The 16,480-nt window shown below is 28.6% G+C and overlaps 1 protein-coding gene across 1 annotated transcript in view; it reads right to left on the bottom strand.

The window, feature by feature from the left end:
• The window catches only part of LOC113561352 (adenylyl cyclase 78C-like), a 122,766-nt gene that overhangs the window by 20,227 nt on the left and 86,059 nt on the right, over window positions 1–16,480 (bottom strand). Inside the window, 10 exon segments of the mRNA XM_026967707.1 lie at window positions 1,830–1,983; window positions 2,066–2,159; window positions 2,237–2,373; window positions 2,797–2,946; window positions 3,019–3,098; window positions 3,509–3,658; window positions 3,735–3,927; window positions 4,530–4,711; window positions 5,366–5,539; window positions 5,955–6,140. Coding sequence (XP_026823508.1) covers window positions 1,830–1,983; window positions 2,066–2,159; window positions 2,237–2,373; window positions 2,797–2,946; window positions 3,019–3,098; window positions 3,509–3,658; window positions 3,735–3,927; window positions 4,530–4,711; window positions 5,366–5,539; window positions 5,955–6,140 — 1,500 coding nt within the window.

The raw sequence follows: 16,480 nt of genomic DNA, 5'->3' as shown, positions 1-16,480 counted from the left end.
TTAATCATTTTATGTAGGTACATTTTTAAATAAATAGCACGTCAGGTACATATAATATGTCTGCATCGATAGTCAAATGGAAATGAAATCTATAAATATCGGAAATAGTATGAATTCTGCATTCTGCTTGCGAAATCTCAATAAAGATCTTTGAAGGTAACTATTGAAAATCTTAACTGAAATGACAGAATAAAACGAAAACGTAAACAAAAGATAGCACAACTTGTGAATTCTACAGATAAAATTCTCTTTGTTTCTGATAGTATAGGAAATTTTAATATAAATAAAAAAATAATATGTTATCAAAATACATCGCAACTAACTAAAATCATTTATTTTAAAAATAAATAATGTGTAAACACTAAATACTTACTGAATATTATTTAGAAAATAGTTTTTTATTACCTAATAAATAAATATAAACTTTTACGAATATGTCTACCTCTTATTTTTTGCATTACCTAACTTATTTAGTCATTAAATATTTTTGTCAATTATGAGAGTTATGTACGTTAACATTTTTGGTTTTATTTTTTTTAGATGTATGATTAACTATTCTTTAATAAAAGTGTATTTAATGTTAAATAGTATGTACTATAAGATCACGATAAAAATAAGTAATATAAGAAAAAAAAAACTAGAAAAATCTTACGATGATATATCTATAATAATGTGCTAGATGATTGATGATTCGTGTAGGCTAGCAACTGTATACCTTAAACGAGGTTAAGAAAATCAAAATATCTTAAATCCTGATTATGACACCTATTTTTAACGACCAAAAAACTTTTACAAGCCAAAGATGTATACACACTGCTGAATGGCCTATTTATTCATGATGGTATATATATATATAATATACACCGTTCGTGGTATTTTTTTTTAAATTATAATTTATGAATTTATTTATATATTATTTTAGCGAATAATATTTTTAATCTCTGTAGCCTAACCTAATTTACTATTCAACAAATTTGCTTGTTCTAACAATATTGAACAATGCACATGTACGGAATGGCTCACGCCATACTATTATAGCTGTACCGAATGTATCGTAACAGTACCGTGAATATTATTACTAACTTTGACTTATTATGTTATGATACAATATTTATTATTTAAATTAAAACAATGTGTTTATTGTTGAATAACATAAAGTTAACTAGCTACGTGTATATGTATAAATCATGTGTTGTAACTATCGATTTTGTCCCACGGTATGTTTGTTTGAATAAATTAATAAATTATTCAAAGATTAAATATACTATAAAATAAAATATATTTTTTAAATAAACTAAAAGTACCTAGTTATTTGAATATCAATCGTAAGTTTTGAGATTTATTATTTTTAAGTGTGAATCATAAATAGGAACTGTAAAAATAAGTTTGAATATACATTTAACTATAATATTAGTCATGTTAATTGAATAATGCAATCAATGAAAATGTTAGTAATAATTATTATTGATCAACAAACAGCAGGCACCTAAGTACAAGTACTAATATTGTATTGATCTGAGCCGTTAAAATTATAAATAATTCAATAAAAAATTACAAAAGATACTCGTACAAATATTTTTATATTAAATATTATATCATGTTCAAAAATGTAAATATACCTATATTGTACAGTGTATTATTTAATGCAATCATGAAATATTAATTAGCCAAGAAAGGTATGAAACTTAGTTATATCATATTTTGTGTGTTGTATGCGTACAATATACGTATTGCATTGGATATTTTTTAAATTGTTTACATAGTAGTTATTCTATTACTATGTTAACATTTAGTTTATTTTCTAATGAATTTTATAGATAATAGATTACCAATTTTTGGCGATACTAGTTTCTGCGTATTGGAATTGAAACACAATTTCTCGTCCGACCATAAACGCGGTCTCGAAGAATTAATTTTCTGTAGCTTTCGGTGACCTCGGCAAGGTTCTTGTTCTTTAATCAAGAACGTTTCAATCCCGTGATCCTGCAGCACAATAAAACACAATATCGTGTCATATTCTCATGATTTTGGATAATAGTATAATAATATATTATAATAATTATACCCTTAAATAAGCATCGCGATTTTCCCCATGACCGGGTTCTGTATCGTAGGCTTCTTCTAAGCAATCTAGAGTAGCCTTGGATATGTGAACACGTCTAAAACCGAACGGTGTGTAATAATTAACATTAAAGCGAAGGCGGTAAGAGAGAGAGTAAACGTTTCAAAAATATACCCAGGTATTCCGCCTGACTCCAAGTGATTGGCTAATGTCACGTCGTAAGACCACACGTCAAACTGCCATTTTCTGAGCCCTAAGACGCCACAAAGAACCGACCCTGAATGTATTCCGATGCGCATATTTAGATCAACCTGTTTCAAATCCAATAATTTAGTGTCAGTGTTTTTATTTAATCTGCATGCGCGACCTATTTGATCGTGGTTCACGTACGACTCAAATTAATTAAGTATCCACTCGAAATTGTTTTTTATATAAATAAGGTGAAGTCGTGCAACTTTAAATTTTTTTAAAAAGCAGCACAAACTCATTAACTACCCTGCTTATCCGCAGCATCTCGATAAAAAGCTAAATGAACATCAAAAATTAATATAACGATGAATGGAAACCTATTTTATGGGTAATATGTTCACGATATCTACGGTGGCAACGATGCATGGTGTACAAAACGGGCGGATACGGCAAAAATGTAGTTTTATTTTTATTTATCTTTTGGGCACAAATGGGTTACACCACTCGCAAGTGTAAGTATAACTTATAATATTATATGTCCTTACGTTCAATTTATTTCGCACTTCCTTAATCGCGTTTATCATATGCAAACCCATTTCTACACAACAGACGGCGTGATCTTGTCTAGTTTGAGGAAGACCTGAGACACAATAATAGCAATCGCCCAAAAGCTTGATACGAAGACAGTGGTTTTCCTGATTAATAGATTTAATAAGTTGTAATCATTAATAAAACATATTACTTTTTAATAAAAATTTCGTATTTACCGCAGCTAGTTTATCAAAATTAGCAAATAGATCGTTGAGTACTCTGACTAATTCTTGAGCACAAGTACGACTCGCCCACTCTGTGTAAACAAACAAAAAAGTGTAACAATAGGTTAAATAAATTAAAAAAAAATTATTTTCATAAATTTATGATTAACATTTCTGTAAACATGTTTAAATAGTTATTTGTTAAAAATTAGACTTATTAGTATTTAAATATATAAATAATAGTTATATAGTACTTATACATAATATAAAAATTATAAGTAGGTAACTGAATAATGCATATGATAATAAAAACTGTATCACTTGCTCGACAATAATAAACTGTGTAAATTGTGTAAATTGAGAATAATTAAATAAAAATACAAATATGAAGGGTATACTGGTTTTTATAAGATAATCAACTGATTTAAATAATTTTAAATAAAATATTAAGATTTAGCCATTATAAGTATTGACACGTGTAGATTATAAATATTTCACTGACCTGTAAAACCTTTAATGTCGGCAAACAGAATACTGACGTCTTCGTAACGATGAATGTAAATTCGGTGAAATTGATTTGGCATAAAAGGTCCTTTGTCCGTTTCAGAAGCGATGTCTTTGATTATTTCCCTAGCCACGAAATCCGGCAAAACTACATCAAACAAAATATGTTAATGACATTCTACAACGACCGATTTGTATAACAATATACTGCGTTGTCAGCATACCCGAGAGTAAAAGTTTTTCTTGTTGTTCGTTTTCCTTTTGGGTCTTGAATCGGGCTTCGGTGGACCTATGCGTTTCTAAAAACGCCTTTCGTTGACTTCGGTCTGTTAGGTACTTTGTGTACATTCCGGCAAAGTTGACGGCAGCGTACAACAAACTCATTGCGGTTAGCTGGCGAACGACGCACAGTCTATTCTGTATTTGCGAAAGAAAAAAAAAAATGTTAAAAAGAAAAAAAATTAGAAACATTTAAGATCGGCATCAATCATATTGCACGCTCACGAGGATGTCACGCAAGCTTCGAGGCCATTATTATTGTTACTTTATCGTTTCTATTGCGTATTAAAGGTAGATAGCAAAAATGTATCATGTGTTCATGCGATGACCAGTCACGGACGATTAGTAAGTTATTTTGAAACTAAAATCTCTATAATATATAGGTGCTATAAATTTTAAAGTAAAACAAATTTTCGATACATTTATTGTTGAAAAAAAATTATCAATGTATATCGAAAAAAAAGTATATAACTGGTATATATTCATAACAAAAGTATAAACGCGTCGAGCTGTAATGGCACAAAAACATGTGTGAGCTATCACCTATTATTCTAAAGTCACTTGCTAATCGTGTGCGACTGGTATTGACGAGAGTGAATTCTAATGTAATTTGTTAAGTTTCGATTTTATATAGACATCATCATCGCATACGACTAGAGAACTCGGACCTGCGAGGCGTGTCCCATTGATGTATCAACTATCGGTATCCGGTATCCGAATAATTAGCGCTACAAAATTACTTTTTCTTTTGACGATTTCGTGTAACTGGTGATGAGTATGTGTAAGAGTGCGGTCGAACAACCGGCTAGTATGCACCACCTCAACGGAAGCGGTAGCATGGCATAAGTAACGAAGACGATGAACAGCACGTACCACACCAGGTATTCTCTAGATCCTTGTCCATAACTCTCCCATACGAAACCTATTTAATATAACACATTATATACATTATACATTGTTAGGTGAATATTTTTATATAATATTACATTAACTATTATCTATGTACTTGCGCCACGGAGGAAAAACATATAATATGCAATTACGGATAACCGGATGGATTCAGTATAATACAGAATGATTCAAAGTAAACTCACCCCTATTTTTCCTTTAATAAATTCTGTTTTTTTAAGTTTTTAAATAAAAATAAAACAGCATACATAAAATATACCATATTTTCAAACTATCAATTTTTCGTACTACTTAAGGAGTGTCCTTGTGACGATACAAATTTCTTTTTCAAATGAGAACTCTCCTTTTTTTCTGTCAATTATTTAGTGGATCATTTTATTGATAATTTTCATTGTTACTTTAATCTGATAGTTAAAATTCCAAATTGCTATATACAGTAATAAAAATTACTAACCGTGTATAACTATATGCCTAAAGGTAATATAAATCGAATGTTATTATCTTATGATATAATAGGAGAAAAACTGATTGAATACAGTATTATCGGAATAATTTTACACCAGCAAAACTAATACTTAATTATTATGCGTGTTATGGCAGTTTATCACTAACGTTATTCTACCGTGCGTTTTTTATTGTAATAAATAATATATTATCGCGTGGGTACCTTGTATATTAATGAAACACCAAGTGAAAACGGCTGCCCACTGGAGATAGTTATTGGCGAAGCATTTCCACCAACCTAGCAGACACACGGTGAGATTGGCAAACATCGTCAGACACGTCCATATGGCCCTTTGACTATGGTACGGTTCGTGATAGGTCGGCAACAGCCACACACCTGTTTTCAGAGGAAAATCATTACAGTTATTAAAATGTACACAAAGCACGTTTAACAATAATATTTTATATGATAATCGCCGTAATACGTAATTATATTATCGAATCCGAAATCCCTCGTTCGAACGTATATTCGTTAACTATGTCATATGTTACAAAATGTGCGTGGACCATTTACTTAATACCATAGATTTTAAATAAATATAATAACAGTATAATATGCAAGTGCGACGTGACGCTATTACTATGTATGCTTGGCGTTGTACGGACGGTATATATATATTATTATAACTGCTTCGTTACATATATTACTCTATATTATTGTGTTATTATTTTATTTTTACCTTTGAAATTTCTTCAATAACACATTTAATCAATAGTCGAAATAATTTTCGTAAATCTGAAAGACATTTTACCGGCTAAGACTGCTTTAAGTGTCATGTCGACGAAATTAACGATGATTAAGGACTTCTGTCGTTGTCTGTGCGAGTATCTCTGATACGATAGCTCGAGACTGGGTTCTCGAAAACTGTTGGTGAGCGTTGGACAATAAATGCCTTTGTAAACTCTGCCTTTTTTGAACACAGGCTCCGTGTACTCGACTGTAACAAATAATAATTATACTATTAAGCATGCCGGCGCATCAAGATTAGTGTCACAATAGTATAATACTACTATAATTGAATATTATGCACTATACTGTAATTGGAGTTCAGAAAAAATTATCAATTTTTTTTTTCATAAATTACGAAGAAAGAGAAATTGTTTAAAAATATTTGCAGTTGCTCGTAAAAGTTGTGTAGTGAGATTTATGTATATTTAAAATAATTTTCAGTACACAATTGTCATTAGAAAAGTGCTCTTACAACACATTTAAAAATCGGTGCAATTGTTTTGCCGTATAGTAATAATATTGAGTGTACTTCATCATTGAGTAAGTTGCTGTAATGAATGTGTTAAATTGTAATTGAATGACAACGTTTACATTTTTTTGTAAAAACATATATTATTGATGAATAATCATACTTCAAAATTTAAAATATTACACTAAATCCTGCATGTTTAATAATAGATACGCAATATTGTATTCCTATATATATGTGTACATATCGATACCGATGCTAAACCATAATGAGTAATGACGAAAACAGATAGTGATGGTACAAATAGGGAAAAAAATAAAAATGTAGTAAGTTTACATTATTACACGAAATCAAAAACAGCGAGATTAAATTAATTTATATACTTTTTTTTATTCACAAAAGGTATTATGTTTTACCATTTTTTTTTTTGTAGATGTAAAGTACAAATCGCCAACACTCTTATTATTTCAACCCTTTACTGAATTATTAGTCCTTGGCATTGAAGTATTTGCCGATTCGTAACAATTCCATAAACTAATTGAATATTTCAGTATAATATTTTTTTTAGACCTTTTTTCGACCCATTGGGCGTCCTATTCAGTTGCCAATAAGCGGTTATTAAATGTTTTCGTTATCTATAGAGTATTGTGAACCTATTAGCTTCTCAAACGCATCTATCACAAGATTTTCTGGTACATATGCTAATGCGAATTTAAGAGCCGTATCTGTAATGAAAATGACACATTCTATGTATAATTTTGGCTGTATAATGGATTTGTTATATTTTACACCAAATACACGAGCGAAAATAAAATTTGAATCTTTTATGTTTTGAATTTGGAAATACTTCTTTAAATCCATTAATTAATCCCATTTAAAAATCTGACATAATTGACATAAGCGATACAATTGGTTAATCTTTTTTTATCGACTACGGAGGCGTACACATTTAAATTAAAAAAAAAATACAACACAAGTACAATAATACGTAATACACTTGATCTGTACTAAAGCTTGATGTTCGTATAGCCACTATAATGTTATAGTGTATAGATAGTGTGTGTAATTGTACCGCGTTCACCATTTACGATAAACGCGATAACGGATATTGTATCGAGTCTAGACTCTAGACAGTTGTTACTTATTGCTGTAATTGACTTACATGTATCTGATTAACGATGTAGGTTACAATAAGAAATATAGATATATTATTATTTACAATTTTTCACCAACCATTCTTTTGGAATGATTCAGTTTTGTTACATTTTTTTCTATGGCATTTTTATACTTATAATAATATACTGTATAATATTGTCCTTATTATACATTACGCACGGTAATAATTAAAACCAAAATATTATATTATATATATATATACATAACTTAAACAGTATAACTTGTAAATAAATACCAATCGTTCATAATATTAAAAAGTATATCATATTACGGACGCACAATATTATATATTATAGAAAGATTTAAACGAGTCCTCGAAATTTCCGGGTTACCGTCCTCGGGGAAATAACTATATTAAACGTGTATTATTTTCCACAGAGAAATACAATTACAATTCGCGGCGGCTTACCGCAAGGGCCGTTTACCTGTGTATAGGTATTAGGTATGTTGTATAGTTCAATTTCTGTACTCTGTATAGACATACCTCGAAACGGTTGTTCGCCCAGCTGTGGATTAAAGTATAAAATAATAACAATAAAAAAAAAAAAAATTAAAAATTAACATTCTCATTGCTAAAAATTTTAGTATTTAAAACGTACCGTCGGGATACGGTATAAAATTAAATGTTTTTTTATATTATGTATTTAGTTTTCACGAGAAAATAGAATTAACCGACCCAACAATAAACCTGATACGGACTTTCTAAATATTAAAAAATAAATTAGTAAATTGGATTCAAAATATTCAAATATATTATTATTCATTATGTATATACATACATAGATTTAAACAAATATGATATATCCCTGCAACGACATAATCTATTTTATGTAACTTAAAACGATTACATTCAAAAACTAGTTTCTCAAGTGATGACCGATGAAGTTTTGAATATTTATGATAGTTGTTGTAAAAAAACGTAATTATTTTTACCCAGAATAAATTTTAATTTTTATATTTTTTGTGTGTTTGAAATTTATCGTGAATATTAATTTTATTTTATATATTCTATGTACATAATATTTGTTGTCAACTGAGTTCAACAAACAGTAAGCACATAACTTTTGTAATTAACTTATGTGACATAAGTAATGAAACACACACGACACACACACATAGTATAAAGTAGCAATAACATATAAAAGCCAAACAATGCTAAATCGATATTCATAAAAATATATTTTATAAAATTATTATTACCAGAAGTATACGCGACTAAATCGTATAGGAAATTGAAGAAAGAAATATTGTCCTCGTAATTTAAATTTAATGAAAAATTATTTGCCATATTATTATGAAATAATCACCATCGTAATAACTGTAAAGCAAAGGAGTCAAAGGCTATGGTCGAGTATAATTTCACAGCGAGGAGGGGTAGGTTGTATATACGAATTTAAGTAATAGTGTTATTAAGTATAGATGCCTATAATTTCAATATATTATAATATATATACATAAGAAATAAAATATCGTAAATTTAAATTATGCAGATTATACAGGTACTCGATGATATTAGAACTTATAGTTAAAATGATTTTCTTATATTATGAATAAGATTCGTTGACAGTATAATAATGTTATAGGTAATTATTATCTCACTATCAGATATATTTTGTAGAATAATATAAGTTATGGAAATGGAATTATGGAAATTTACTAAGTGGTTTGAATATAGGTTTATAATAGATTATTATGAAGTAGTATTACCTATTGTAAGTTATTGTTACTTCAACATTATAATATAAATTTCTTGGAAATAATGAAAAAAATCATTTAAAATATACTAAGAGCGTCTTAAATGTACAAAGCTTTTAAATTTAGAAACACAAGCTTAAAACAGTGGAAGAAATTAATGTTCCTCGAATGATTGACGGCTTTGCTAATTGAAAGTTTAAACTATAAAATAATATATTATGCACAGCATACGCTACGTATATTATTATAAATGATCAATTTAAATAACATTACCTACTATATTTTAGACATTTTGGGTTCAGATACAAGGTTTACTAAGGCCGCAATCTGTTGTACTACTGAGGTCAAAACTTTGTGGGCAAAATGTATATGTTTATATTATAAATATTTATCTAATTTACAGGCTACCGACGTAAAAGTCTCGGGTGTGTTAGGTGTATCGACTAGAGAGGGATTGCAAAGTGTATATTAGATATCAGATCTGCTGAAAATGAGATGAAGTGTTACCGTGAATTCTGGTTTTTATAAAGTCTGGTCGCATTTAATATTTAAAGGTGTTTCAGTAGCTATAATAAGTGCACATTTTTATAGATTTAAATTCAATTATTTTGTGGTTAACTAGAAAAATGAAATTTCTGACTATCTATGCCAATCAAATCGAATTTGTAATAATTACTAATAATTGATCGACCAAGCGCTTGTTATAAGTTGGGATGATTCTGTTACATATAGGGAATGAACGCTTTAACCAAGCGCGTGGACCAGAAAAAATGTATACAACGGTATATCAGAATAAATTATAAAATAATAAATATAGCTGTAGCATGCAAATATAAATATATAATAGTTGAAACGTTAATAATAAATATCGTAAATAGAATATCATAAACTTAAGTCATAATAATATAGCAGTAAATATACACAGTAGCGTGATGATCATTTCAAAAACTGTTACAGTTTTTTGAAAATATTTAATTTAGAAAATGCAAGAGTATGAAACGTGCAGACCTAATGTGTTTCTAATATTTTTTCAACCTTTGCTTTCAATTTTCCAACAACAAAAATGTCTGTAAAGGTATAATACTGTATAACTGAGTGGGTAACTAAATCATAAAAAAATATATTACTATGTATATATAGTATCTACATAAATTTCTTGTCTAAAACCGTGTTAAATACTCGACTTAAAATTTAAAATTAAATTAAATTAAATGAATCAAGTGCTATGTGATGATTTTTTAACATTAAGATCTCTGTATTTTAAAAAGTATTAAAGTTTTTGTAAATATATTTAGTTTTTTACTTAATTAAAAAAAAAAAAAAACTTTTTATTGATATATTTTAAATTTTACTATTTTGAAAGACTGCTAATACACCTACATTTATAATGTTATTTTTTAAGGAAAAAATGTGTCTAAGTTACACATTTCTAACCAATAATAAATTTATAATAACTTATAGTTTATAACTGTTATAAGTATTTAAAGTTTAGATTTAGCAGGGCATGACTTGTTATGTAATTACTTGAAATTAGGTAAAAGAGTAAAATAAATAAATAGGTATATATATATATATGAGTATAAAACAAATAATTTTTGAGATAATGAGTGTTTATACTGTTCAAAGATCCATAATGTATATTATTCATTAAATAGTAAAAATAAATAATATGTACACACATTTTTTATGCTAATATTAGCTTAACATAAAAAATTAACAACAAAAATACATAATGAATGGCTGGATCTTTTTCAGCGCCCCTTAAAATAAAACCGTGAAAATTTAAAAATAAAATATTTCCAGTTTCCTTTAACCACAGAAACCAAGTCCGGGATTAAAAAAATACGGACCGTTATTAAAAATTTAAGACTGAGGAAGTGACGAAGACAATAACTGTATAGAAACACAGTGGCCTATATTTGTGGTAAAAATTGTGATAAAATAAATAAAATAGGTCGTTAAATAAATAAGCCGAACAGTGGGTAATACTATTATTCGCGAAAATTACCTACTTATACACTTTAAATACACATTCTGCATTGAGCCGGGTGACGACTATTACGCGGCGCAATTTTGGCAATTAATTTATTTCGAACAATGAAATGCGCGTTGCGCTTATAGTAATAGCTGTACGGACATGCGGCTGTACGTACTAATTGTGTTATTCACGCAGAACAATAATTGCGTTGTAATTAAATATGTTATACCTACACCATTACAGTGTATAGTAGTAAAACGCAAACTGGATGCAGTGATGTTCGTATTATATTATATAGTATTATTATAAAGGCGAGTTATGATCGTGTTTAAAATAAGCATCCTCGCGGTCGTGTTCAGACCGCCGAAATCGAATTATTCCGACACACAGCGTATAATATTATGGATATATAGACAGACACACCGGCAGTCTTCAAAACAGACGCTTACCCGGTCACGCTTGTCGCATCTCTACGATAACACTATATAACTGCGGGGGCGCTCGTGCTCCAAGAAATATCGAGACATTTTGTGGGTCAGTATTGTATTGTAGTGTTCTCTCCGCGGTCTGCGCAGTCAATAAAATATTTGGTGCCAATACATATAGTAATAAATGATTATGCGGTTTTCAATACACGAGTTAAAAGGTTTAAGTATAGTATAGTTTCTGCACAACGATGAATAACCGACGCTCCGAAGTATATTATATTAAATAGTTTTATAAGAGGGGATGTGATTGAAGTGTATCGAAAAGCACGAGTGCCGACGGATTTGACATTTTTCGTCAATTGAATATAATATTTTGATAAAAATTAATGACTGCAATATAAACAAAAATAGTATTTATACCCAATACATATATAATATATATTGCCGGCGCTTTCTTGTATGTCGGTCGAATTTATCTATGATACTCGATACACTGATGTCAATCGCAAGGGTAATATGCTGCTAACAGTGGCGTGACACGGGGAGTTGTCAGTGGCGTAAGCAATCACTGATAATTATATCTACCTATTTCGCACAACGCAAGTATCTGTGCGGAGAAGTTAATTATAATATTATTTTACTTGTTTACACAAATGATAAAATTAACATATTTATCGTGATCATCGCATACATCATAAAATAAAATTAAAGATGTAAATATTATGCACAATTATTTAAATAATTGATTACTATCACTAAATAAAATAATAAAAAATTACTCGAGTAATAATAGTTCGAACTTGGAAGTCAATAAGCCGATGACAGTCCCAGTGTCGTATCACCGCGATGGAATAAATATAACGATATCGATTAAAACCACAACGATTGGTTGCATGATAAAATAGATAAGTAGTAGGTATATCATCATAGTTTTTCGATGCGCACCTCTCGTGCAAATATTTCTTCACTTCACCTCACTGAGATGGATAACAAAGTAGTTGTTATCTATCTCAGTGCTTTACCTATATTGTAGTTCTCCACTTCTTGTTTACTTGACATTATCATTGCCACATAAATACGATATGCGAAAAACGTAATAATAAGGAAAAAATAAACCAATTAGAAGTGAAGAACTATGGTATAGGTCAGAGGTGAAGGATAATATGCGCAATACTATACAACTGTGATGAGAAACCTATTTTTTCACGTATAAAACATTTAAAAATCGCTTATACACCACTTATGTACATTATATACTCTTTATACTATTCCATACACTTATTCTAATAATCTAATGCAATTACTTTTATACTATAAATAGCTTTAGCATTAGTAAGTTGCAAACAGACTATTGTCACGTTACGTGAGCGCACGTGCTATTATATCATGTTATCACATCACGGGAACAGAGTATAAATTGTTTATTTATATGTTATTTTTATGTATCAGTAAGTTCCACAATATTGTCACCTCACGCTCGCGTCACGTCACATTTTATGCCCTGGACCATTTCGCAATTCATGTCTTAAATGATGAAATTCATCAAATTTATCTTCTTTTTTACTGATTTCGTGTACCCAGGTTCACAGGGTATATTTTTTATTTTTTTTTTATTAAAAAATTGCTATTACAGCTGCGGTTTTCCACTCTGATGAACTAATTGAAGTCACTCTTTTCATTTTAATTTGTATTTCAGAAAAAAAAACGTGCATGTTCATACAAAAAACATAATGAATACTTAGAACCGTAACGCGATAAAGCATGGTAACTTGATGATTTTACTATATAATTTATTTTTAAGCATGATATCCCGGTTAAAATATGCTAACGTGATAGCACACGAGTTCACGTGGTGTGAGTGGTGTGACAATAGTGTATTCGCAGCTTATGCTGTAGTGGTTTCATACACAAAATAGAAAAGGGAATTTGAATAGTTTACACCTTACACACCTTACACACACACGCGTCATATTTTTTATAATTATTATAAAAACTGCACTGTTGACCTGTTGTACTGAAAGTTTGAAATAAATTTTACCGAGTATCCTCAGTTTGTAATCTTTCGACGGTTGAAACGTTAGAAATCAACGTTATTATTTTTAGATGCCAACAAATAACAATAATACATTAACAAATTATGATCTATAATTTTACATTATTAGAGCTTTGATCATGGCTTAAATTTAATTTTAATTTGTTTATTTGAATATGTATTCATAACGTGTTACAACTGAAATTGTAAGCACGCTGCTTACACTGCTTTAAATGCACGCGGCTCCATTGGTTGCCGAAACCAAAGGATGTTGTTCGGTTATAATAATGTATGTTGCCATTGCCAAACATGATTTCGATGGATATAACAACGCAGTGTTGAAGTTAAATTGGTTTTGTCTAGTTCACATCGTAATTAACAGTTCTTGTAATTATGTTGTCAGAACGATGGTTAGTCGAGTGACGAGGGAAAGGAATGAACACAGAGAGCTGTCAAGAGGAAATTGCAAATATATAACCCGCCGGCCCTAATAACATAGTTAAATGAAATCTTTCATAATAATATCGTCATCGTCCGTTCGTTAGTTGTCGGTACTTGGTAAAGATATAATACGTAATAATCAGCCTGAAAACGTCAAACGTTTAAAGTTTATCTATTAATAACATAATAATATGTAGGTAAGTACATAGGTATAATGCGTATTGTGTATAGTGTATGCTTATTGTATAGATGTTTAGAGTTTATTTTTACTTTAACTCACAGATATTACGGGTATTACCTATACTTATCACAGATTTTTACTTAAACTAAAATATTATTGAAAAATACAACCATATGTATTTATATTATATACATAAATGATGAAATATTTAGTTAACAACCTGCAGATCTGCGTTTTTATTTGCATAAATATATTACAAAGTTAAGTAAATGTACCCTCGTAATTTGATTTAATTTCAGATTCGTTTCAAAATATGAAAATGTATCTAAGATTCTAAGAACAGCATTAATAAATAAAGCAATCTATCAACACCAGGTCAGTTTTAAAGTTATGTTCTCGATGGAAAACGGTACACATAATATACTGATGATTTATATAGCTGAGTGTTGATCAAATTTGACGTAACCCAAGGGATTGTTTTGAGTTAAACTTAATTTGTATACATTTAACGTTAAAATTATGTATATATGACTATACGAGTAGGTAATTATCTATTTTAGTGTACGTTTACTGTTCTGTTGGATTAAATTAATTTTGTAATTCATGGAAAATATATACGAGCACTCTAATATACACTGACATTACTCAAATCATCCCATACTGTCACTTGGAATAAAATTATTTTAATGCTGATAAATAATAATTATATTTGTTTACAAATTTGAAAATATAATAATTCTTAAGAAAGAAATATCTGTGTAATTAAAAAAAAAAAACAATTACTAAATTGTATAAAATAATAATGGTACTATACAAAATATATAAAAAAGTAATATTATATTATATTTTTCAATCGAATATTTTTTAAAACTTTATAATATAATATTATTAAATACAATTTAAACATCATAAGAAATAATAATCTATCTTTTTTGTTAAAAATAAAATGATACATTTTAGATCTCGTATAACTAATGTACTTAACTTAATCTTTATTTAATGTTATTGTTAAATGATAAATTGTACAACAAAACAAGACATGGTCAGATATAATGCAGGACATTGTGTTTTATATTAGTGCAGGATATAACTCTTCGATTCTACAATAGATAATGCTTATCATGACGATAATCATCATTTGGAGTTTCTGCTAAACTAAAAAGAATTTCATCTGTCCGGATTTTATTGCATTGCATTCATATAAGAAAGATATTAATCTATTCTAATTGTAAATACAACGTTAATTTAGATTTTGAACAAGATTTTAATAATACATCGTATGTGATAAAAATGTCATATGATCTAATTTATTTAAATTTTTATCTGCGTCCATATATTCTAATAAGAGTAGTAAGCTAATAATTACTATTTATTTTTCATGCATACTTAGTATAATTGTATTATAATGTACATATATAGATACATTAAGTACACTACACAACAGTATGATATATACTGTATGTACACTGTACAGTATGCAACCTTAATATTGATTCTATCGGCTACCAATACATTTTTCCTTATTCGTTGTTTAGGTAGATGATATTTAAGTTTGTGTTTTCTAACACTATTTAAGTTTAATCATTTTTTCTAATATAAATATTCTTATTAAGTTTAGAAATTTGAAATATTATTATGGTATACAATTAATAATTATTTATTTGAAAATAATAAAAAAAATTAATCGGAGGTATGCAAATAATTAAAATTAAATGATAAGTACAACAATTCATGTTTTATTGTTTTAGTTTAAATATGTACAATAAACAAATTAATTAACTAATAATACAATATTGATAATAATTTAAGAAATTTAGATATTAACAAAAACAAACAAATAATAATGTACATTGAATATATTAATTATTTATTTAGTATAACAACTATTTTAATGATGTATTTTTGATTCTGAGGAGAGTGATGAATATTTTGATTTTATAGTGAAACGTATTTTTTCTGTCTGTTGTCATTTTTAGGGATAAAAATGCTTCAATTTTTAACTTAAGAGTAGTTTCATGCTGCAGGAAATTGGATCTAGTTGGGAATTTAGGAAGTTAAAAGTAAAAATAACAAGGGAAAAAAAATTAAAGAAAAATTGAATTTTTTACACAAAACCAGTATTAGACTAAAAAGATTTTATATTTACGG

This window comes from Rhopalosiphum maidis, chromosome 1 (genome assembly GCF_003676215.2).
Source record: "Rhopalosiphum maidis isolate BTI-1 chromosome 1, ASM367621v3, whole genome shotgun sequence".
In the NCBI taxonomy this organism is placed as follows: Eukaryota; Metazoa; Arthropoda; class Insecta; order Hemiptera; family Aphididae; genus Rhopalosiphum; species Rhopalosiphum maidis.
This window is presented reverse-complemented; position numbering and strand designations above follow the sequence as displayed.